Source organism: Mesoplodon bidens (assembly GCF_964165515.1).
Source record: "Mesoplodon bidens genome assembly, chromosome: 6".
In the NCBI taxonomy this organism is placed as follows: Eukaryota; Metazoa; Chordata; class Mammalia; order Artiodactyla; family Ziphiidae; genus Mesoplodon; species Mesoplodon bidens.
In genome coordinates, this window is record NC_138162.1 from 93897520 (window position 1) to 93922933 (window position 25414).

Sequence of the window (25414 nt, forward strand, 5' to 3'; positions counted from 1 at the left end):
ACTATAAATTATAAGAGACAGGAGCCATGTTTTCACAGCTCTGTTTCTTGAGCACCCAGCCCAACGGTATTGTGGAGATGCAATAACAATCACCATGAGCACAGGTCACTGCTGACAAAGGGACTTGCTTTCTCTCTAAACCATTTGACTTTGTTGGTGCCCAGGGCAGGATGCTCCAAAATATGCCTCAGTGGAATATTACTTTGAATTAAAGTTACTGAAGAAATGACTGATGCAAGAGAGACACACTGACCTTCCTATCTGTCTCCATGAAAGCAGGAAATTAATATCTCATGTGAATGGTGCCCTCCCTGTACCAGGAGGTAGAAAGACATCATTAGCACCAGAGATAGGGAATGCAGGGTGAAGAAGGCTGTATAAACCTTGTTACTTCTTTAACTCAAGAAGGTTGGCAGGGACATTTCTTCCTCCTCAACAGCTGACAAGACAACCAGGAGGCTGGCTAAACCCTGCTTCCCACCACAAGACTGCTGCAGCTGAGAGATCCTAGGACACATGACAAAGGCCAGCAGAAGGTAAAAGTTCGTATCTCCTCAACTTCCCAGGCCTGTAAGGTCTGGTGGGCGGGAAAGTGCTTAAGAGTCTCCTTTTCTCTCTCTCTCAATTTAGATTAGCAGAAGAAAATACTCATGGAGCAAGGTCCTTGTGACATAGAAAATCTGGTTTTTGGAAATGAGTAATCTCGTCTCAGTTTTTCTTAATCCTTTCCTCCCAGAGATAGTCACTGTTTTTCTTTGTCTCTGTCTCCTGAGTCATGTTTCATAAGAAGAAAGAACCATAGGGCAGAGTACAGGCATAGGCCCTATAAGCCTGCTGTTGGAGACAGCCTCACAGACTGGTGAGTTAACAGTTCTCTCCAGTCCAGTGCCTATTAAGACAAACTTTGCTGTCAGTCCTCTATATAAAAACTGGATGAGATTTTTCCTTCTGCATTTTTCTATGTCCTGAGAGTTTGGCGTTTTGTCCAGTGAGAATATTCTCTCTGGTCTCCACCATCTGGATGGTGTATTTACTGGGGTGCATCTGGTAACCAGTTGAATTGACTGGGGTTCTGAGACGCAAAGTCATAAACAGCACACTCTAGTCTTGTTGTGCCAGCTGTCAGAGGAGTTTGTCCTAAGGGGACCCAGTCCATAAGGGGCCTTTGTTGTTTCAACCTTCATTACCTTGTAAGTGTTGGAAAAGTCCCATTCCAGCAGCATATGCCTGATGTCACAGATTAGGAGGTTTGGGATCAGAGGTGCCTCAAATTCCCAGGAGAGACCAGGGACACAGTTTGCATTATACCACCCTTACTGCCTGTGCAATGAAGGCCTTTGCTTTCTTAGATTATCCTTGGAAATGAATTTTCACATTATAGGGGCTATACCATCCGTGCCCTCTCCATCTGAAAGTATGCTTATTTCATCCATGGTAAGGATTTATTCTAAGCCTGAAAAGTTACCTCTGGGTCGTTCCATAAAAAGCCTTACTGATTTGAGTCACTATTTGAAATTAATGAAAGGTCTTACTCCTCAATGGCCAGATGATGGCTCCTTTAAATTTGCTGTATTTAAAAGATTACCTTTTTGAGAGCTCTCATCATAAACAGCTGTCATATTGGTATTTATGGAAGGATCAAATTGAAAGGAAAAATAATGTATAACAGCTAGCCTTAGGGAATCGTTATTAAGATGAAATAACTGAAATTAGACTTAAAATAAAGATCCAACGTGAATTCCCCTTTTTAAGAAAAATTTTAAAAATTGCCCCATCTCCTCAGCAATTCCTTAGGCCCTCCTACAAATACTTAGGAAAAGATCAGTTGGAAGCCAATATTCAAGAGCTAATAGAAACAATTATCTTTGTCTTCCAAATCTCTACAAAACCAGAAATGCAACTTAGGAACAAGTCAAGGCCCATTTATCTTCACCAACCCTGAAACCTATTCCTCTCAAATTCTTGTAGATATTATAAAAGTTGAGGATAATTGGAGCAAAATTGTCCTGTACTTAAGAAGAAAAAGTTTTTAAAATAATAATTACCCTGAGACTTATGATAATAGAAAAATACACTCCAAAACTCACAGAAGAAAATTTACATTTTTTTCTCTGTCCCTTAAAGTTATAAATCTTACCATGTCTTTGAAATGTAAACACAGCCACATTGCCTGAGACTGAGCCCAGATTATCTCAATTGTTAGAACCTGAAACTAAAATTTAAAGAAAAAAAAGGAAAGAGGTGTTTTTTTTAAACAAAAACCACCAAAAAAACCCTCTCTTGCTCAAACTCTATATCACAGTCTCCTTAAAATTGTTTATCAAGGGCAAGTACACTTAAAAGGCAAGAAGACTTAAAAGTCTTCTCCATAACTAATAAAAGACTGTAGCTATCTGAGTGAATAAACTTAATTTATTCCAACAAGCAATCTAAAAATTCTCAAAAATATAACAAAAACGAGTACAAATATTTTTCAAATCCACATGATCTTGGATAATTTTTGGTAAGTAAAATCTAGTTCAGGTTTAATGGTTTAATTAATACAGACATATCTTAAGAGTTATCAGCATTAAGTATAATAGCTTTATGCTATGTAGTTTTACTAAAAGTCAAATAAGCTCATGTTATCTCTTTTACAAAATTTCTCAGAAAACAGTAATAATAATAATAATTTAAGATGATGGCTAACACTACTTTAACATCTTATGAAATTGTCATGAGTAATCTGAGTGATTGTTAAGAACAAATTAATTAAATAGACATAAGATAAGAATTCTTTTAGGTAAACTTTTTTTAGCAATAATTGTTTTTGCTATGTCAACTTAAATAGTTTTCTAAATGTCTTTGATAAATTGTACCCTTAGAGTTTTGCTAAGTTAAATTAAATGAATTGAATGTCTAGATCATTTCCAACTGAGACAAAATACTGAAATATTAATTGCTGCACGAGTCTAAGTTTACCTACTTTTGACCTCTTATTACACAATAAATATGTTTGGTTCTATTAGTAAACATGTCTTGTGCTTCATTAAAAGCTTGTACTATGGGGCTTCCCTGGTGGCGCAGTGGTTGAGAATCTGCCTGCCAATGCAGGGGACACGGGTTCGAGCCCTGGTCTGGGAAGATCCCACATGCCGCAGAGCAACTGGGTCTGTCAGCCACAATTACTGAGCCTGCGCGTCTGGAGCCTGTGCTCTGCAACAAGAGAGGCCGTGATAGTGAGAGGCCCGCGCACTGCGATGAGGAGTGGCCCCCGCTTGCCACAACTAGAGAAAGCCCTCGCACAGAAACGAAGACCCAACACAGCCATAAATAAATTAATTAATTAATTTTTTAAAAAAAGCTTGTACTATGAAGTAGAATATGTTTCTAGAAATTATGAAATGTATTTATTAGTCTGCCAAGCCACAAAATACTTACACAGTTAATAATTTTTAACTTTATCTTTACAAAAAAATTAAAGCTTCAAAGGATTAAGAACTGTAAATAATATATGTGGTTAAAGCTACTAGGAATTATAAGGAAATTAGAATATGTTTTGGGTTAAGAAAAAGTGTAAGCTATGGAGATGTTTTTGTTCATGTAAAAACTTTGTTAAGTGATTTTTGTCCTAAAGCTGGTAACTTCTAAATGGGAAAGAGAACAAGGGACAAATCAAAATGGGCAGAGAAAGTTGTAAGAGGTTTGTTAAAAAGGAATCTTTAGAAAGGAATTTTATGTGTAGTCAGGTCTAAGATTGGAATGAATTTAATAAAATGATTGAGTTTTAATATCCAAAGTAAGCTGGTAGAAAATTAAAATTTGTTTTTTCTCTCTTTTTGCAAAATTTTCTTAACTATTGGTCTGCTCTTAATGAGAAATTGTAAACAAAGACTTTTTTTTTACATTTAATGTAATCTGTCTAGCAAAACAAATATTGTACATTTTGTCTTGATGAGTCTGATAATTTTGAAGAAAAACTGAGTGCTTTCAATATTAAAAGAGCTAAGTCTTTTTACACTATTTAACTGTCTGTATTTACATGTGAATCTTTGTCACTTTGATTAAATTGATAACTAAATATTAATTCACAGTGACATATGATCATATTTGACAAAGTGTTTTAAAACATTTTTATTTTTGAAAAAGTAGATTTTCCCCTAAGTCAAATTCTAAATGAAGTCTTATGGACCTGGAAATAATGTTCAGGTTTTCCAGAGGCCCCTTGGAACACCCTCAAAGATTTGTTTTATCTTATTAGAAAAGAGAGCTATGAAACTCATTAGGCTTATTTGGTATGTTACTTACATGGGAAGCATTGCTAAATAAATGATCATCAACTCTAGGTTATATCATAAGGGTGAATGTTATTAATATAAATGTTCTCGAAAGTATATGAAATTCCTAAAATTGAATATGTCCTAGTATAATGTTATCAGTCATAATTCTAGTTATTATCTTAAATGTTTTGTGTCACAGAGATAAATTTTCTTGTCAATTCCATTAGAATGAATCCAATTTTTAGTAATGGCTATTTGTCTTTTATTACTTAGACAATGGTTTTACTCAGATGCTTTTACAAAAGCTTCCTGAGGGCTTCCCTGGTGGCGCCGTGGTTGAGAGTCCGCCTGCCGATACAGGGGATGCAGGTTCGTGCCCCGGTCCGGGAAGATCCCACATGCCGTGGAGCGGCTGGGCCCGTAAGCCATGGCCGCTGAGCTGGTGCGTCCGGAGCCTGTGCTCCGCAACTGGAGAGGCCACAACAGTGAGAGGCCCGTGTACCGCAAAAAAAAAAAAAAAAAAAAAAAAAAAAAAAGCTTCCTGAAAATGTGTTTCATGTTCAGAGAAATTCATGGAAAAGGATCTAACAAGTATTCTAGAACACAAGTTTCTGATGAATTTCAAATCATTACACTGAACTGAGTAAGAATTTACAAAACCCTAATGGAGAAATTGATGGTTTCATAAAACTTCTAACAAAAGATCAAACAAAACAAGAATTAATTCCATGGGACTAAGTAAACTGAAGAAGATGGTTATAATATTTTATGATTTTAAAAATAAATTTATTTAGTTTATTTATTTTTGGCTGCATTGGGTCTTTGTTGCTGTGTGTGGGCTTTCTCTAGTTGCAGCGAATGGCAGCTACTCTTCGTTGTGGTGCGTGGGCTTCTCATTGCAGTGGCTTCTCTTGTTGTAGAGCATGGGCTCTAGGTGCATGGGCTTCAGTAGTTGTGGCTCATGGGCTTTAGTAGTTGTGGCTCATGGGCTCTAGAATACAGGCTCAGTAGTTGTGGCACGTGGGCTTAGTTGCTCTGCGGCATGTGGGATCTTCCTGGACCAGGGTTTGAACCCATGTCCCTTGCACTGGCAGGCAGATTCTTAAACACTGTGCCACCAGGAAAGCCCCATTTTATGGTTTTTTTTTCGTGGTACGCAGGCCTCTTACTGTTGTGGCCTCTCCCGTTGTGGAGCACAGGCTCCGGACGCGCAGGCTCAGCGGCCATGGTTCACAGGCCCAGCCGCTCCACGGTATGTGGGATCCTCCCAGACCGGGGCACGAACCCGGGTCCCCTGCATCACAGGCAGACTCTCAACCACTGCACCACCAGGGAAGCCCTATGATTTTTACATTTGAAACATTGCTGTTATTTTTTTTTTAAGTTTTGTTTCTCCAAATGTAGGAAAATTTGTTTTTCTCTCTTAAGCTTAGAGCAGTTTGGTAAATTATACCCTTGTAAGCAAAATTGAATCATTTGTCTTTTTCTCCCTACCCGATTCCTCCAGAATTCAGAAGCTTTCAGTGAACATTTTTATTTTCTTGGCAATATAGTTATTTGCATAATTTCAATAAGAATCTGTTGTCCTTATAATAGCACATAATTGCAAACATTGATTATATTACTAAAGTTCTGCCTAGAATGTCATATTTGAGACAGATATACATAAACTTAGGTTTGACCAAACAGCTTTAAGAAACTAAGATTGACTTCATGGAGCCAAGAAAGCCCCTTGGGAAAATAGTGTGGTACCTTGCTTAGAGTTCCCAGCAGCCTTACTAGCTGAGTAAGGAAGGTCACTTCCTGGCAAATGCAAGAACCTCAGAATATTTGGGGGACATTGAGGAGAAGAATTCACCCAAATCTATAGATGTCAAATGATTGGCTTGGCTTCTTAGCCTCAAGGGACTATTAAAAGTTTAATCTGGAGATTCCTTATAAAAAGTTCCAGCAAAGCAGATTTAAAAGAGCCTATATGGGAGATTTCCCTCTAACCCTGGAGATATTCTGCAGAGATAGTGGTTGACCAGAGGTAAAACCTGAAGTCCTTCATGAATTTCAATCAAAATTGAACTTTAAGAAGCCAGAACTCCTCACAGTGACATTCAGGAGAGAGGGTAGAGACAAAGATGGCAGAGTAGAAGGACGTGAGCTCACCTCCTCTCATGAAACCACCCAAATCACAACGAACTGCTGAACAACCATCAACAAAAAAGACTTGAACATACAAAAATGATATTCTACATCCAAAGACAAAGAAGAAGCTACAACTAGATGGTTGGAGGGGTGCTTTTGTGATATAATCAAATCTCATACCTGCTGGGTGGGTGACCCAGAAAGTGGAAAATAATCATCATATCACAGAGGTTTTCCCACAGGAGTGAGAGTTCTGAGACCCACGTGAGGCTCCTCAGCCTGGGGACATGGCAATGAGAGGAGGAGATCCCAGAGCATTTGATCTTGAAGGCCAGTGGGACTTGAGGGCAGGAGCTCCACAGGATTGGGGGAAAGAGACTCCACTTTTGGAGGGTGCACACAAGGTTTCATGTGTACTGGGACTCAGGGCAAAGCAGTAACTCCATAAAAGCTTGGGCCAGACCTACCTGAGGGTCTTGGAGGATCTCCTGGGGAGGAAGAAGTTGGCTGTGGCTCACTGTGGGGGCAAGAACACTGGTGGCAGAGGACCCAGGGAATATTTTTTGGTGTGAGCTTTCCTGGAGGTCACCATTTGGGCACTGAGACCTGGCCCCACCCAATAGCCTGCAGTCTTCAGTTCTGGGATGCCTCAGGGCAAACAACCAACAGGGTGGGAACACAGACCCTCCCATGAGCAGACAGGCTGCCTAAATTTATTCTGATCGCACAGCCGCCTCTAAACACCACTTGACACAGCCCTGCCCACCAGAGGGAGAAAACCCAGCTCCACTCACCAGTGGGCAGGCACCAGTCCCTACCACCAGGAAGACTGCACAAGCTCCTGGACCAACCTCACCCATCAGGGGGCAGGCACCAGAAGTGAGAGGAGCCAAGATCCTGCAGCCTGAGGAAAGGAGGCTACAAACACAGAAGGCAGAGAAATGTGTTCCAGATGAAGGAACATCATCAAACTCTGGAAGAACACCTAAGTGAAGTGGAGATGAGAGGCAATCTTCCTGAAAAAGAATTCAGAGTAATGATAGTAAAGATGATACAAGTAACTGGAAAAAGAATGGAGGCACAGACCAAGAACATAGATGAAATGTTTAACAAAGAGCTAGAAGTTTTAAAAAACAGAGATAAACAATAACTGAAATGAAAAATACTCTACAAGTAATCAATAGCAGAATAAATGAGGCAGAAGAATAAATAAGTGAGCTGGTAGACAGATTGGTGAAAATCACTGCTTTGGAACCGAATAAAGAAAAAACATGAAAACAAATGAGGACAGTCTAAGAGACCTCTGGGACAACATTAAATGTGCCAACATTCACATTATAGGGGTCCCAGAAGGAGAAGAGAGAGACAGAGGGGCTGAAAAAATATTTGAAGAGATAATAGCCAAAAACTTCCCTAACATGGAAAAGGAACAGTCACTCAAGTCCAGGAAGCACAGAGAGTCAAATACAGGACAAACCCAAAGAGGAACATGCCAACACACATGAATCAAATTGACAAAAATTAAAGACAAAGAAAACATTAAAAGCAACAAGAGAAAAACAACAAATAACATAAAAGGAAACCCCAGTAAGCTTATCAGCTGATTTTTTCAGCAGAAACTCTGCAGGCCAGAAGGGAGTGGCCCAATATATTTACAGTGATGAAAGGCAAAAACCTACGACCAAAAATACTCTACCCAGCAAGGCTCTTATTCAGACCTGACAGAGAAATCAAAAGCTTTATAGACAAACCAAAGCTAAGAGAATTCAGCACCATCAAACCAGCTTTACAACAAATGCTAAAGGAACTTCTCTAGATGAAAAAGAAAATGCCACAACTAGAAAAAAAGAAAATTATGAATGGGAAAGCTCACCATTAAAGGCAAACATACAGTAAAGGTAGGAAGTCATCCACTCACAAATATGATATCAAAACAAGCAATCATGAGAAGAGGAGAGTACAAATGCAGGATATTGGAAATGCATTTGAAATTAAGAGACCAGCAACTTAAAGCAACTTTTCATATATATATATATATATACACTCTGCTATATCAAAACCTCATGGGAAATGCAAACCAGAAATCGACAATAGATACACAAAGAAAAAGCAACCCAAATGCAACACTAAAAATGGTATTCAAACCACAAGGGAAGAGAACAAAAGAGGAAGGGAAGAAAAAAGAGCTACAAAAACAAACCCAAAACAATGAACAAAATGACAATAAGAACATACATATTGATAATTACATTAAAAGTAAAGAGACTAAATGCTCCAACCAAAACACATAGACTGGCTGAACAGATACAAAAGCAAGAACCATATATATGCTGCCTACTAGAAACTCACTTTAGATCTAGACACCCACACAGACTGAAAGTGAGAGGGTAAAAGAAAGGTATTCCATACAAATGGAAATCAAAGGAAAGCCAGAGTAGCAATAGTCACATCAGACAAAATAGACTCTAAAATAAAGACTGTAACAAGGACCAAGAAGGACACTGCATAATGATCAAGGAATCAATCCAAGAAGAAGATTCAACAATTGTAAATATATATTCACCCAACATAGGAACGCCTCAATATATAAGGCAAATGCTAATAGCCATAAAAGGAGAAACTGACAGTAACACAATAGTATTGGGGGATGTTAACACCCCACTTTCATCAATGCACAGATCATCCAGACAAAATCAATATGAAAACACAGGCCTTGAATGATACATTAGACCAGAAGGACTTAATTGATATTTAGAGAGCATTCCATCTGAAAGCAACCGAATACACATTCTCCTCAAGTGCACACGAAACATTCTCCAGGATAGATCACACGCTGCGCCACAAAGTGAGCCTTGGTAAATTTAAGAAAATTGAAATCATATGAAGCACCTATTCCAAACACAATGCTATGAGATTAGAAATCAACTACAAGAAAAAAACTGTAAAAAACACAAATACATGGAGGCTAAACAATATGCTATAAGCAACCAATGTATCACTGAAGAAATCAAAGCAAAAATTAAAACATACCTACGAATGAAAACAAAAACACGAAGATCCAAAACCTATGGGATGTAGCAGAAGCATTTCTAAGAGGGAAGTTTATAGTGATAAAATCTTACCTCAGGAAACAAGAAAAATCTCAAATAAACAGCCTAACGTTATACGTAAAGCAACTAGAGAAAGGAGAACAAACAAAACCCAAATTAAGTAGAAGGAAAGAAATCATATAGATCAGAGCAGAAATAAATGAGAGACAAAGAAAACAGTAGGAAAGATCAATGAAACTAGAAGCTGGTTCTTTGAAAAGATAAACAAAATTGATAAACCATTAGCCAGCATCATCAAGAAAAAAATGGGGAGAGCTCAAAGCGATAAAATTAGAAATACAAAAGAAGTTACAATGGACTCCACAGAAATACAAAAGCTCATAAGAGATTACTACCAGAAACTATATGCCTGTAAAATGCACAACCTAGAAGAAATGGACAAATTCTTTGAAAGGTACAACCTTCGAAGACTGAACCAGGAAGAAATAGAAAATATGAACAGACAAATCACAAGTCCTGAAATTGAAACTGTGATGAAGAAACTCCAACAGGGCATCCCTGGTGGCTCAGTTGTTAAGAAACCACCTGCCAAGGCAGGGGACACAGGTTCGAAACCTGGTCCAGGAAGATCCCACATGTCACAGAGCAACTAAGCCCGTGGGTCACAACTACTAAGCCTGCTCTCTAGAGCCCACGAACCACAGCTGCTGAGCCTGCATGCCACAACTACTGAAGCTCACGTGCCTAGATCCCATGCTCTGCAACAAGAGAAGCCACCACAATGAGTAGCCCATGCGCCACAATGAAGAGTAGCCCCTGCTTGCCACAACTAAAAAAAGAAAGCCTACATACAACAACAAACACCCAATGCAGCCAAAAATAAAATAAATAAATAAATTTACTTTTTAAATTTATTAAAATTTATTTTAAAAAAAGAAGCTCCCAACAAACAAAAGTCCAAGATCAGATGGCTTCACAGGTGAATTCTATCAAGCATTTAGAGAACACTAAACACCTGTTCTTCTGAAACTATTCCATAAAATTTCAGAAGAAGAAACATTCCCAAACTCATCCCATGAGGCCATAATCACCCTGATACCAAAACCAAACAAAAGTACTACAAAAAAAGAAAAAATAAGTCAATATCACTGATGAACATAGACTCAAAAATCATTTACAAAATACTAGCAAAGTGAATCCAACAACTCATTAAAAGGCTCAGACACCATGATCAAGTGGGATTTATCCCAAGGATGCAAGGATTTTTCAATCTCCACATATCAATCAGTGTGATACACCACATCAATGAATTCAGTAAAGTCACAGAATACAAAATTAATACACAGAAATCTCTTTCATTCCTATACACTAAAAACAAAAGATCAGAAAGAGAAATTAGGGAAGGAATCCCATTTACCATCACATCAAAAAGAATAAATACCTATAAATAAATCTACCTAAGGAGACAAAAGACCTGTACTCTGAAAACTCTAAGATGCTGATGAAAGAAATCGAAAGTGACACAAACAGATGGAGAGATATACCATGTGCTTGGATTGGAAGAATCAATACTGTCAAAATGACTATACTACTTAAGGCAATCTACAGATTCAATGCAATCCCTATTAAATTACCAGTGGAATTTTTTTTTTTTAGATTTTTTTCATGTGGACCATTCTTAAAGTCTTTATTGAATTTGTTACAATATTGCTTCTGTTTCATGTTTTGGTTTTTGTTTTTTTGTGTGTTTTTTTGGTTGCATGGCATGTGGGATCCCAACTCCCTGACCAGGGGTCGAACCTGCATCCTCCTCATTGGAAAGTGAAGTCCCAACCACCGGACCGCCAGGAAAGCCCCCACCAATGGCATTTTTCACAGAACTAGAACAGAACATTTTAAAATGTGTATAGAAACACAATCCCCCAAATATCCAAAGCATACTATGAAAGCAAAATGGAGCTGGAGGAATCAGGCTCACTGTCTTCAGACTATATTACAAAGCTACAGTAATCAGTATGGTACTTGCACAAAAACAGAAATATAGATCAATGGAACACAATAGAAAGCCCAGAAATAAACCCACACAACTATGGTCAATTAATCTATGACAAAGGAGGCAGGAATATACAATGGAGAAAAGACAGTCTCTTCCATAAGTGGTGCTGGGAAAACTGGACAGCTACATGTAAAAAAATGAAATTAGAACAATTTTCTAACATCACAGACAAAAATAAACTCAAAATGCATTAAAGACCTAAATGTAAGACTGGATATTATAAAACTCTTAGAGGAAAATCCAGGCAGAACACTCTTTCACAGCAGCAATATCTTTTTGGATCCACCTCCTAGAGGAAAGAAAACAAAAACTAAAATAAACAAATGGGACCTAATCAAACTTCAAAGCTTTTGCACAGCAAAGGAAACCATAAACAAAACAAAAAGACAACCTACAGAATGGGAGAAAATATTTGCAAATGATGAGACTGACAATGGAATAATCTCCAAAGTATACAAATAGCTCATGCAGCTCAATATCAAAAAAGCAAACAACCCAATCAAAAAAATGGACAGAAGATCTAAATAGACATTTCTCCAAAGAAGACATACTGATGGGCAAAAAGCACATGAAAATCTGCTCAACATCACTAATTATTAGAGAAATGCAAATCAACACTACAATGAGGTATCACCTCACACCAGTCAGAGTAACCGTCATCAAAAAGTCTACAAACTGTAGACTACAAAAATGTTGGAGAGGGTGTGGAGAAAAGGAGTCCCCCTGCACTGTTGGTGGGAATGTAAATTGGTTCAACCACTATGGAGAATATTATGGGATTCCTTAAAACACTTAAAATAGAAGTACCATATGATCCAGCAATCCTACCCTTAGGCATGTATCTGGAGAAAATTGTACTTCCAAAAGATACATGCACCCCAGTGTTCAGTGCAGCACTATTCACAATAACCAGGATATGAAAGCAATTTAAATGTCCATTGACAGATGGATGGATAAAGAAGATGTGGTACATATATACAATGGAATATTACTCAGCCATAAAAATGAGTGAAGTAATGCCATTTGCAGTAACATGAATTGACGTAGAGATTATCATACTAAGTGAAGTAATTCAGAGAAAGACAAATATCATATGATATCACTTATCTGTGGAATCTGAAAAAATGATACAAATGAACTTAATTACAAAAGAGAAACAAACTCACAGACTTAAAAAACAAACTTATGGTTACTAAAGGGAAAAGGTATGGGGAGGGATAAATTAGGAGTTTGGATTCACATATACACACTACTATATATAAAATAGATAATCAACAAGACCCTACTGTATAGCAAAGGGAACTCTACTCACTATTCTGTAATAACCTATAGGGCAAAAGAATCTGAAAATGAATGGATATATGTATATGTATAACTGAATCATTTTGCTGTACACCTGAAACTAATTCAACATTGTAAATCAACTATACTTCAATATAAAATAAAAATTAAATTAAAAAAAGAGATTAAAAAAAGAAGTGTCTTCCAATGCAAGGATCAGATCAAAGACCATGAATGGAATATTCCTACTGGGACGATTAGGAGGATAACACATCCTTGGTAGGTGCAGAGCCTGTTCACTTATCCTCTGACTTTCCTTGTTCCCTTTCTCCACTACATCCTATTAAGCAGATAAAAACTTTGAGAAAGCTGCCTCTTCCTTCACCAATGCCAAGAAGGACAAACTCAAAGAGCCATTTTCTGTCTGTCTTCCTCTGATGTTGCTTCTTCATGTTTGAGCTATTGGGAGGAGAGACAGGCAATAAATTCTCTTAATAAAAGCAAAAAATAAAAATAAAAAACAAGCCTATATGGTCAGTCACAATCCTTGCTATACTTATATAAATAAGACCAAGTGTATTGAATCTAGACTTATTTTGCAAACAAATTTGTCTTAATTTGGCTATCTTTGATAGAAATGAGGGTGATTTTAGAGAGAAAAATTATCTTTCGATAGAAACCAAAATACGTATTGTGGATATTAGATTCTAGTGCTATTAATTTTCCTTGAAGTTTTGTTAATTACCTGAAAACTGGACTGTGTCCTGAGTTTTTCTAGTTTCCTCCACTACCTGACTACAACTCTCCAAACTAGTGTTTCCAAATTTTCTCCCACCCTTTTAACTTGGAATCATTGAAACTAAAACTGCCTTTTTTTCTGAAGTCCTGCATACTGAAGGTAGATATCTTAATATAAACTTCAGAGAAATCTCCACAGCAGCTCATGTTTAGACAGTCTTCTTCGTTCCTGTTGCTATATGGACCACTCAGAAAGTTTACCTGAACATCTGATGGACATTCAAACTACAAAAGATGCTTTAACCCCGACATTTAGAGATCTTCTCAACTGTCTACCCTCAGAACTCAAAAACTGGTATGAAATTTGCCTCCATTAGTAACCATTGTTTTTTTGTCTCCATAGCAATGCCTTTTATTCCATACCTGATTGCTTGTACAGTAAGCTTAACTTCTACTTGGAAATACTGCTTTGGAAGAGAAAATTAAGGTAAAATGATCATATGGATGGACTCTAATCCAATATGACTTGTATCTTTATAAGGGGGGAATACTAGAACACAGACATGCACAGACTGAGGGGCAACCATGTGAGGACACAGCGAGAAGGTAGCCATCAAAGGAGAGAGACCTCAAAGAAACTAAACTTGATACTTTGATCTTGGACTTCTAGCCTCTAGAGATATGAGAAAATATATTTTTGTTGTTTAAGCCACCTAGTAGCCAGTGTGGTATTTTGTTATGGCAGCCCTAGCAAACAAATACAATCACTATTAGGGAAAAAAAAATCATGTGCTTTGTTATTCCAGTAGAATGATTTTAACACTGATTACTTCTTACCTTGAGATTATAAAAGACAGTGATAAACATTACTGTAGAGTATATATAAGTTGTGTCCTATGAAACAAAGGTAGTTAACAAACACCTCTCAGCTGTAGATGATGCCATGTGTTCATCTGATCAGCAAGAGGACATGAGTGGAAGGGAGAACCTTTTCTGTTTCAGACAAGCAACTTCCTGGGTTACCCTGAGTATGAAAAAGAGGGCCATTGCTTGGGGACCAGGTCTCCAAGCAGTCACAACAGGCCTCAGGAACCCACAAGAAAATTGTGAAGGAAGAATATTACTAGCCAGGCCCATATGAATCTTTTCCTCCGATCACTGCTCTTTTGTGAAAAGTTCTTCCAAATACACATTTTTGTCCCAAAATTTCATGTTGGATGCTCGCTACTAGGAGCAAATTTTTCTAGCATCTCTGTTGGATGAATTTTCACACTTGCAAAATCACTCAGAAAAGAGTTCATCCTCCCAACACCTCCCCTGCACCAGTGTCCCCCTAAACAGCATCTGACCACAATATGAAGGAACTTACCTCCCAGGTAAACAGGTGCTTGAATGTGATTTAATTATCTCTGCATCCTCTTCCTGGTCTCCCTGTGAAATCTAGTCACCTCTTTGCATTAAAGCATTTCTGTGGGAAGCCCTGTAAGGTGCTGGCTATTCTCAATTCTGTCCTGCTGGTTTCTCTGAAGTGCCTAGAAGCTGTCCTCTCCACACACAAACTGTTCTGACAAACTTCATTTGAATGATTTGGATTTTAATTCTCAATTTGCTTCTGTTCCTAAGCCTTAAGCCTTTTTTTTTTTTTTTTTTACCAATTCAGAAAAAAGCATCATTAAAAAAAAAGACAAGGTTGGGCTTCCCTGGTGGCGCAGTGGTTGAGAGTCCACCTGCCGATGCAGGGGACACGGGTTCGTGCCCCGGTCCAGGAAGATCCCACATGCCGCGGAGCGGCTGGACCCGTGAGCCATGACCGCTGAGCCGGCGTGTCCGGAGCCTGTGCTCTGCAACGGGAGAGGCCACAACAGTGAGGGGCCAGCGTACAAAAAAAAAAAAAAAAAAAGACAAGGCTACTCGCAGATCTAACATGCTAAGCTTTAACTTAGTACGTTCTTAGGACTGATGTTTTCCAAGGAACAAACTTTCTTGTTTCCTGTGCAATAATAAAGGTTTGTTATAAAAGTTAAGTACAAAAAGTGAGAAAAAATAAAAATAGTGGTATCTTCACAGTTGAGTTCTTAACATATTTTCTGATATATGTAAAAAGAGAAAAATTGGCAAAATGAGTACCAACATTTTTAAAAATAAGAATTAAGCCTAAATCCCTGGATTTACCAATTTTATAAAATAAGAAAGTAACATTTTATAAAATACAATTTTATGAAATATGATTTTATAAAATTTGTTTAGCTAAGTAACAAATGATTTGCCCACAAAACAGATTTAGCAGGTGGAGTCCAGGGGGCACATTCTACAAAATAAATTTATTGACACTGTAAAGGGTTACTAGCATAAAATTGTGGTGGGAATAAAAAGGGCAGTGACCTTCGTCCTGAAGTTTAGGAGTGATCCCTGAATTGAGAGATATCTGAGTTGAAGTGGTCACTGGAAACAAATGGTAGAGACAAATCACAGAGAGCAGACTGTATCAATTCCAGCTTCTGGACTCAGAGAAGGAAGGAAGAGCTTCAGATTTCATTGCAGAGAACGAGGCTGAGAAACTTTAAAATCAGATGCTTTTTCCCAGATCCAGGGGGCCAGCTAATGCACAAAAATGCTTAAAGCCACATAGGTATGTCACCTTTATTTCCTAGAGAAGATGTTAGCATTTTGTAAATCCTCATCTACCGTGCCTGGCATGCATTATTTTATAGCTTTCTGGAAGTTTCATCAGCACCACTGGTATATTTGTAGTACGATGTGTCTGTGGAGAGTAGAGAATGCACGTCCGGGCTGGGGGCAACGGACTCTTCTAGCTACCACAGTGAGTGGTGCCCCTGCAAACCTGAGTAAGGAAGACAACTTGCCTTTGGGTGGGTAGTGTTACAATCTGCATGTCTAGGGGCACAAATGTAAAGACCGACCCTGTTCTGGGAATGATTATGATTCTGACTGACCTCAAAGGGGTAATTATGAAACCCCTGGATCATCAGGATCTGGATGTTCCCTACTTTTTCCATGGTGTGATCATGACAGAAAGTGTGGCTGTAGATATCTGGGAACATTTCCAGGAATGTCCTCCTGTAGGAGTTAATTATAAAGTAAATGTGTATAAAAGAGAAAATAATATTGAAACCTATCAAGGGGAGGAGATCTTAAGGGTTAATATTGTAGATGGACTACTTTGGAAACAATCTTTTTCCCTTGGAGTATTAAGAAGTCATCGCATAATTGCCATCTCTCCACATTTTGTTCTAGAGTGCCTGGTGTCTTGATATCAGTGTGAGACCTGTTTTAAATAAAAATCTATTTGTAAAAATCCAGAGCTGTAATATGTTCTAAATATCATTGTAGTGTCTTTTAACTATAGATTAAAAATCACTTCATTTTCAACAAAGTATTTTGATGTAAACATCAAATGTTTTGAAAACAAAGGGGATCTGTTTTTGTTGTTTTCTCTTTTATCTAATTTTTGTATCCATTTTGTCTGGGCATATTAAATGGTAAAAATATTTATAAGATTTGCACTAGGTGAATCTTCTTCAAAAGAAAATACGGAAGGCCACAGAGTCTGGGAATATTAATATCTTTTTAATAGATTGATCCCCCTTGATTTCTTATTCTGGAGTAAAGGTACAAGTTTTTCCATGAAAATTAGACACACAAATCATCTGACACAATGTATGACAGATGGAAAATGGTTGATGGGAATTTTGCTTTAATGCACATTGTTCATTGTAATTTTGCCCAGCTTAATGAACTGTGAATTAATAATGAGGAGCAACACATTCAACGTATTATAGTAATAAAGTGCTTTTATGGACATTTTTCATGTTTCCAGGCTTTCTTGGCCACCCTGAACAATTTTAACTCAAAGGATTAAAAAATAATCGCTTATTTAACTGTGTTAAAATAGTCAACTTTGAAAAGGATATTTTCCTGTATGAACTTTTCCCTAATTGATCCCATTTGGTTCTGATCAGTAAACTTACCTGAGTAAGCTGCAGTATTGAAACAAAAGTGATCTGATAGAGTCTTAGATGACATACGTGACCAGAGTCCATTGCTTTCTGATTCAACGACATAAAGGAGTAAAGGGGAAAATTAATAATTATACATTGTTTAATTAGGAGAATAGAAAAACTAAATTTCTTGTAGAAATAAGCCCAAAGAGTCCTCGTGTCAGCCCTGCTCCTCTTAAAAGACCGTGACGCTGTAATACCAATGGATAATCTGGGAGACAACCAGCTGTCATTAAAATAGATTTTAACAAGGCAAGGACAATAGGTTGCTTATTAGCAGTGAGAAATCAGTAGTCTTTTAGAAGTGTACCCTTTGGAAAGTGTGAGCTATATAATAAATGAAAGCCTTTCATTATTCATTGTTATAAGCCAGATGTAGATTAAATGTACACTACCTTCAATTCAGATATTAAGATATCCTTCCCTCAGTAATTTTATGAGGTAACATGTAGAATGTCAAGCATAGGCTAAGTCACATATTTTATAATCTTTCAAAAATTTTTTAAGCAATGTGTTAACCCTATAATGAATATAAAGTGGATCCTAACTGCATGTCTTAGACAATGTGCATTTCATAGAATTATTTAAGAATGAATCCTTAATAGCCCATCTTTTTAAGTATGTTAGCTGAACGTTATGATTGTGTAATATCATTTTAGGGCATTACCACATTTTAAGAAATAAACTAATATTCAGAAGCATAATTTTGCCAGAATGTAAAATTTAAAACCAGAAATTTGACTTGTGAAAAATCCTCACATGATTATTGGCCTGTTAAAAAATAAAGCAAAGCCCACAAACCTGATGCAAGCTATTATGTGCAAAATAATGTGCTAGTTACACAGCCCTCTGGGAAGTGAATGTGAGTCCGGATGCTTCTTTCTTGGTTTATTTCATTCCTAGAGTACCTTTGTTGCAGGTTTTTCTTATGTTCCCAAAGGAAACAAGTAAGCCATCTCAAGTTTAAGTTCTGTCCTCAATAAAATAAAAAATGTGCCAGATACCATTTGACTGGATGATAACTAAAACTGGACAAATATTTTCTCTCACTGGAGACTGACAGTGTTTTAGTTGTGCTTAACATTTGTGATTCTCCTAAAAAAAGGGTACAAATGAAAACTTATGGTTACCAGGAGATAAGGGGGGAAGGATAAATTGGGAGATTGGGATTGACATATACACACGACTATATACAAAATAGATAATAATAACCTACTGTATAGCACGGGGAGCTCTACTCAATACTCTGTAATGGCCTCTATGGGAAAAGAATCTTTTAAAAAAGTGGACATATGTATATGTGTAACTGGCTCCCTTTGCTGTACACCTGAAACTAACACAAATTTGTAACTCAACTATACTCCACTAAAAATCTTTTAAAATAAAAAAATAGAGTACTACATGCATTTCTAAGAAATAAACATTATTTTCTTCATTCTTCTAAAATAAATAAAAATAAAATAATGTAATATGTGATTTTCAAGCTAATGAACACCTAAGAAAGAAATTTGAAAATCTACATTTGGAATGTACAATTCTTTTGTTCAGAGGCAGTGACATTCCAAAAGAACAAAACTTCTCAAACATGTCCCCATTTAGAGTAATGCTGACAGTGAGTGTCTGGTGGATCTCAGAGGGGCACAACTGATAATATATTTATCATGCTGCCAGTTTGCTAAGTGGTTTCATATTCACTAAGAAAGGCTTGTCAATGGATACTGAAGAATAGATGTGAGGTCTCTGTGAGGTCTTTGTGCCAAGTCTCTGTGTGTTGTCTCTGGGTGAGATCTCTGTGTGAAGTCTCTGTATGAGGTCCCTTTGGAAGGTATCTCTGGGAAATCTGTTAAATCTGTGCTAGGTTTCTGTCTGAGGGTCTGTGAAGCAACATGAGGTCCCTGTGTGAGGTCTCAGTATGTGATCTCTGAGAGAGGTGTTTGTGTGAGAAATCTCTCTTGAGAGGTGTGTCGGTGACGTCTTTGTGTATTGTCTCTGGGTCTCTCCATTTCTTTTTTTCTTTTGGTCTCTCCATTTCTTGTCTTACTGTACCTTATGGAAGACGGAGCAGCAAGAGAAAGGCAAAGGGACTTGATTCTTTCTGTTTTCTTGCTGTTCCATCAGCATCACCTGTCTGTGGCACTCTCCCAGCAGGAGCCAGGGGGGGTCCAAGTCCAGCTTCCCCATATTCCCAGAACTCACTTCTGGGTGCCCCTGAGAGCACCCAGCAGCAGCCAGGCTCAGGTCCCAGCCCTGTCAACTCTTTCCTCTGGGTACCGACCCCTCCCACAAGTCCTGGCTCCACTCTCACTGCTCTGCCCATTCTGGAGGCTGCCTTGGGAATTGGGGCCCAGAGGTAGGGCCTGGCTCCAGGGAGAAACCAGGGGTGTGAGCAGTCCTGTGCTCACTCTGCCCCCTCCACCCCAGGTCACAGCATTTCCACGTGTTGAGGGGCCTGACAGGGATGGGGGATGGGGTCCATTTCTGTTGTCATCTGGATCAGGGGCATCAGCTGGAACAGAAATCGCCACAATGAGAAACACACCACCTGGAGCTGTGTCCACCACGCGCCCTGCACATGGCAGAAAGCACCAAATCACTCTAGAGAAATTCTTCCTCGTCTCCCTGCTTTTCCATATGGATGGGGGTCAGGAGACAAGAAAAGCTGTGCTAGAAGCAGATCAGTGGAACACCCCTGGATTGCACCCTGCCCCATCCACTTTGCCAGGTCACCTCCACACCACCACAAATCCTGTCTGATTGCTTCTTCACCTGCCAGGCTCTGGGGTGATCAAGGACTGGGAGACAGGCAAGGCTTACTACACAATCACAGGCCAGTCCCCACCTCTCCCCTGGAGCAGTCCTTGGGCCATGTGTTTACATGAAGGTCACCAGACTAGGAGTCACATCCCAAGTTCCCTAGTCCTGGCTTTTACACCTATTGTTATGTTACCCTTCCTAAAAGTCAAGAGGTGAGGATGTGTAAGCTTATTAAATATAGTATTAAGAGATTAACCTTCCCTGATTTGCTTTACTTCTATAAGTTTGACCTTCTGTTTTGACCTAAAGGTGGTTTCTCTAGGTCTGTGATCTTAGAGTTGGAATAGGGTAGAGACCCTGGGGTGGGGTCATGATGAGCTACTGGACCCTTAACTTTTCCTCCCCTTTAGGCCTTTAGATGGTGGTTGTATGTCAGGGGGCTGCTCTTTCACAACTGCACATTTATGGGAATCTGGTACCACTTTGCCTCCTTCCTTCGATCCAGGGATTTTTCTACACCTACGTCCCACCCTAAGTTCACAGTGTTTGACCATCAGATAGTTACTACCCACAGTCACACCCCTATTCCATTCATCCAAAACTCCTTCTCTGGGGTTAACATAGAGTGGAAGGTAGGTGACCCATGAACATAGCCATTCATTTATATGGGACTGCACTCAACACAGCCCTCAGCAGCCTCCCTGATACTCCCCCCACCTACACACACAGAGCTGGAAATGCCATCCTTGCTGCTGCTCTAAAGTCTAGGAAAAACAGAGGTGGGGGAGGGTGATGCTGTACATTTTATTATGCCTAAGCTAAAAGGGGTTCATAGGGCATATCTCAATCCCAGCCTTCAGCAGAGAGAGAAGGAACTCTTAAGAGCAGATGTTGTATATTCCCTACCAAGAGATCCAGGGGCAAGATTTCTCCTGTTTCTGAACTCAGAGCCCATACTCTATTCCCCCCAAACTTCCATCCACTTGGCTCTGACACTTCCTGGAGCCTAAATTGCAATGTCCGGCCCTATCGTGTAAACCTATCCACTACAGTTGCATAAAGTTCAAAGTAGCATAGAAGAAGGAGAAAGACTGGTTGAACCAGGTCCTTGGGTGTGGGCTTCATAGGTTTTTCCCATCTCATTGTTAGAGTAATTTTGGTTTGTGTAATGACAGTATCATAAGGTGCAATGAAGGGACACGAGACAAGGAGCAAGCTTGTGATGCTACTGTCCACCTCCCTCCATGCCCCTCCCTTCTAGAAGACAAAGTGCACAGCACAGACAGCAGCCATTACACTATGTTTTTATTAGAAAAAAAATATGTATATATATATATATATATATGTATTGGGGAACATTAAATATCTTGGATGTGTTAATGAGAAAATCATTTTCTCTACATGGACTGAATTTTTACTTGGAGACATGTTTTCCTACTAAAGGGAAGACTAAAGAAGGATTTTACTGTCGACCAGGCAAGACACCTCCCCAAAGATGACAATGCCTTGGACAGTAGTGTTGATGGCGGGCTGGGGCACCTGGAATCCTTGGCCCATACTGGCAGGTACTAACTGGAAACAAACTCTTCTTGGGGGGCAAGGATGGGAGGCACCTTAGGCCCAGCTGCTCATCGTCGAACCTTACACTTTTTAAACTATGTTGGTGTCTGACTTCCCTTTCCCTGATAGAACAACTCTGGCCCTTGGAGGTGGCTTTATGACTGCAGGCTGTATAACCCATCATTCTCCCTTGCTCTGGGTAGGAGGTAAGCCTATGGTAGCAGAAACACCCACATACTGGGACTTGGAATTCCAGTTTGTGTTCATTTAACTTTGTGGCATGTAGTCCATGGTGAATTGCTCTTTTTTCTTCTGGGATCTGTCCAACAGCTGTCATGCGTGCCCGACCCTCAGCAGTCTCACTCTTCAAGGTTGATCTGCTTTTGACTGATCCGTGACTCTGGGCAGTGGCTGATATGGGCTTTTTTTTTTGCAGAGCATCTCGACCATTGACTTTTTTCTTGGGGAAAATCCACTTTAAAAATAGCCTCATCCTTTTTCTGAAGAGGCTTTCTGGAGGGCTATGTTTCTTCTCTGGCATGAGCTGGAGACATCTGCTCCCAATAGAGTCTGTTATTCCCCTGACCTGGGCAGGGCGGCTCATACTTCCAGCTTGAGAGGTCCCTAATTCTTTAAACCTTTCTTCATGCTCTCCTGGTTTATGCCTCCTACAGTCCTCTCTTTTGTAAGTAGGGGCAATCATCTTGCTCTGGCTCTTCCATGAGTCTTGGAGTTTTGAAGTTTTGGGCTCCTGCTGCCCTAGGTGGCTCCTTTGGGCTTCCATAAGGCCACTTGGCTCCTGGGAAGCTAACCTGTCTCTGGTGGGGACTCTCTGGGGATGGCACTGAGGCACCTGAGAAGCCAAGTTGTCTGCAGCAAGGAACCTGTGTTTGGGAAAGTCCTGAAGCTGGTTGTCTGACTGTACCTTTACTTTGGAGTTAAACTCACTAGCAACCTCCATGTTAAGGCATGGCTCACCTGGATGTTGGAAAACAGACAGTCTAGGTAGTAGGAAACTTCTACTGGCCCCTGGCACCTCTAAACTCCTCATATGTACATTTGTGGTTTGGGATTTTGTCAACACTTTGGTTTCCAAGATAACACTAGACTGTGGTTGAAGAGCAGGAGACTCCTTGGCCTCCACAGCCTCCCTGGCCTCTTCACCTCTCAAAGATTGGGATCCTAAGTTCACCTCCATCACTGTTACCCTATGGCAGGGGTCTCGTGAGGCCTGACCACCACTCTCCTCTCTTGGCTCATTCCTGACCATTGCTGAAATTGGACCTGGCTCTAGGCTGTCCCTCTTGACCCCTTCCACACTCTCACTCTTCCAGGTTCTGCCCACAAGGCTGAGTGTGAGGGACTGAGAAGGTGGCCTGCCCTCCTGTCCAGTCAGAGAAGCCTTTGAGGGCCCATGGTAGTCAATAGATGGAACCGCTCCCAGGGTACTCTGGATTTCCTTACACACAGTTGAGGGGACAAGGAGAGGCCTCTTCAGGGTAGGAACTGACTCTTCTGTTATCACCTTCTCTCCTGAATGAGCCCGAGGAGGTTTCTCCAGGAACTCAGCAAACTTGACTGTTGAGTGGGACCCAGACACACAGGTGGCTGAAGGGGAAGTGGCAAACTGCAGAACGGTGGAGGGTTGGAACTTTTTCGACTTAAAGAGATTTATGGGCTTGAGGACCTTGAGGGGTAGGGTCCACCTGTGCTTTACCCAAACCCTTTTAATATGTGCTTCCAGCACCTCTCGAGTGTCTGGATCAGGGAAGGAAACCCTACAGGAGGTGTTCATGCAGGGTTCCCAACCCTTCAAGCAGTATCTTCCACAGGCTCCAGCAGGCACGGCTTTGCACGTCTCACCAGGAGGGTCTTGACATGAGAGCTGATGAAAGTTGCCCTTGCCAGGAAGCCTCCCCAGGCAGCTGTAGGAGAGCAGATGGGGCCAGGATGGCCGGACAGGACAGGCAGGGGTGGGCACCTGCAGCCCAAGAACCCTCCTCTGCCCCCACACTGACTTCTTAATGCTCCTGCTCTCCCTCACCCTAGGGCCTTAGCCACGCCCTCCCATGGCTCCCCCTCCCAGGGCTGGGGTCACATTAGAGGCTCTGGGAGGAAGGACGACCCAGGAGAGAAGGGGAAAGGTTCTTTACCTTTGCAGAAGTGAAACCAGGTCGTGAGTCCCCTCCAGTTCTTCCAGGCAATCTCTGAAAGCTGGAAATCAGGAGACTGGGTCATGGTGGTGAAGGCAGAGGCCTAAGAGTCTTTCAGGAGGCTGAGTGCAATGACCCTTTAAGGGAAATCTTTGGAGGATTAGACTCTGGAGCCCAAGTATCAGTGTCCAAGGCCACATGTCCCTGACAGTGATGCTAAGTCTCACTTGAAAAGGGTTTGTCCTTTGCAAAGTGCTTCCACGTTAATTAGGCTCTGTTAATTAGGCTCAGGCTCTGTTTCCTGAGGAATAAGCTCTGCCCCTGGCATCCTCAGAGACCGTGAAGCTGGGTCCTCAGGATTAGGAGAGATGGAAGCTAACTCTCGGGTCGCGCAGGGCTGAATGGCAAAGGCTTACCTTTCAAAGATCCACTTTTCTTCCTACTCCTGCTCCTCCCCTTCAGCTTTACTTGATGCTGAGAGATAAGAAAAAGTGAGGGGCTAACACCCAACTCTCACTGTCCTCTATCTAGGCAAGCTGTGTTCATGAACAACATGACTTTCTACATTTAACTAAAACTCTGTGGGTTTTTTTCCCCTTTTACTTATTTTTAAAGTGGATAACAATATTTTCAGTTTTTCTTTGAAGAGTGCAAAGAATTTTTTTTTTTTGGGGGGGTATGCGGGCCTCTCACTGTTGTGGCCTCTCCCGTTGCGGAGCACAGGCTCCGGACGCACAGGCCCAGAGGCCATGGCTCACAGGCCCTGCCACTCCGTGGCACGTGGGATCATCCCGGACCGGGGCACAAACCTGCGTCCCCTGCATTGGCAGGGGGACTCTCAACCACTGCACCACCAGGGAAGCCCAAGAAGGATTTTTTAAGTTTTAATCACCATAGATTTCTTCTGTCACTGTTCCTCTGATCAAGAAACACACATATCCTCAGACCTAAATGCCCACGTGAGCTTTGTCAGATAGGATTCTGCTTCCCAAGGCCAGACCTCCACTCCAGCCTCTTCTCTCAGGCTCTCAGGGGCTCAGCCCCAACACAGAGGAAGGTCTCACTTGAGACACCCGCTGTGGGAAGGTGGCTGGTGAACCAGGGCTCAGGGGTCAGCCTTCCTGCAGAGATTGAACTCTTCGTAATCCAGTCCTTAACCATTAGTCACTGCATTTGGGACTTGCCCTGGAGCCCTCTACCATACCTGAACTCCTGGTCTAAGATCTTAGGCTAGAAATCCTCATGCCCACTCTAACCCCTCTCTGGCCTGGCTTTTCCCTAGAAGGATGATGTTCTATACTTTTCTGAGAGTTCCCATCTCAGGAGTCTCTCTACGTGGTTTAGAAAAGTGGAAATAAGAATAAGAAAAAAAGAGAGAATCTCTGCTGGGATTAAGCCAAAGGTTTCT

At 40.4% G+C, this 25414-nt stretch overlaps 1 protein-coding gene and 1 long non-coding RNA gene across 3 annotated transcripts; one reads left to right on the plus strand and one right to left on the minus strand.

The window, feature by feature from the left end:
- The first annotated feature begins 374 nt into the window (after nt 1–374).
- On the plus strand, nt 375–16173 carry LOC308619369. Its single transcript, XR_014016169.1, has 3 exons — nt 375–536; nt 13924–14007; nt 15181–16173. It is a non-coding gene; the product is annotated as an uncharacterized lncRNA (long non-coding RNA).
- Nucleotides 16174–21678: 5505 nt separating this feature from the next.
- Nucleotides 21679–24632, minus strand: LOC308619353 (spermatogenesis-associated protein 31A6-like). Of its 2 annotated transcripts, XM_081238009.1 has the most exons (3): nt 24423–24632; nt 24007–24067; nt 21679–23778 (listed from the first exon to the last, which is right to left on the minus strand). In XM_081238009.1, the coding sequence occupies exon 3, from the start codon at nt 23646–23648 to the stop codon at nt 21756–21758; it is 1893 nt and encodes a 630-aa protein (XP_081094135.1). In that variant the 5' UTR covers nt 23649–23778; nt 24007–24067; nt 24423–24632; the 3' UTR covers nt 21679–21755. The 2 variants fall into 2 exon arrangements, with proteins under 2 accessions (XP_081094135.1, XP_081094134.1); XM_081238008.1 differs by having other exon boundaries at nt 21679–24067.
- Between the last annotated feature and the right edge of the window lie 782 nt (nt 24633–25414).

Excerpts from the sequence above, each read along its gene's own strand:
- LOC308619353 (XM_081238009.1), bottom strand. The coding sequence starts at position 23,648 with ATGAACACCTCCTGTAGGGTTTCCTTCCCTGATCCAGACACTCGAGAG.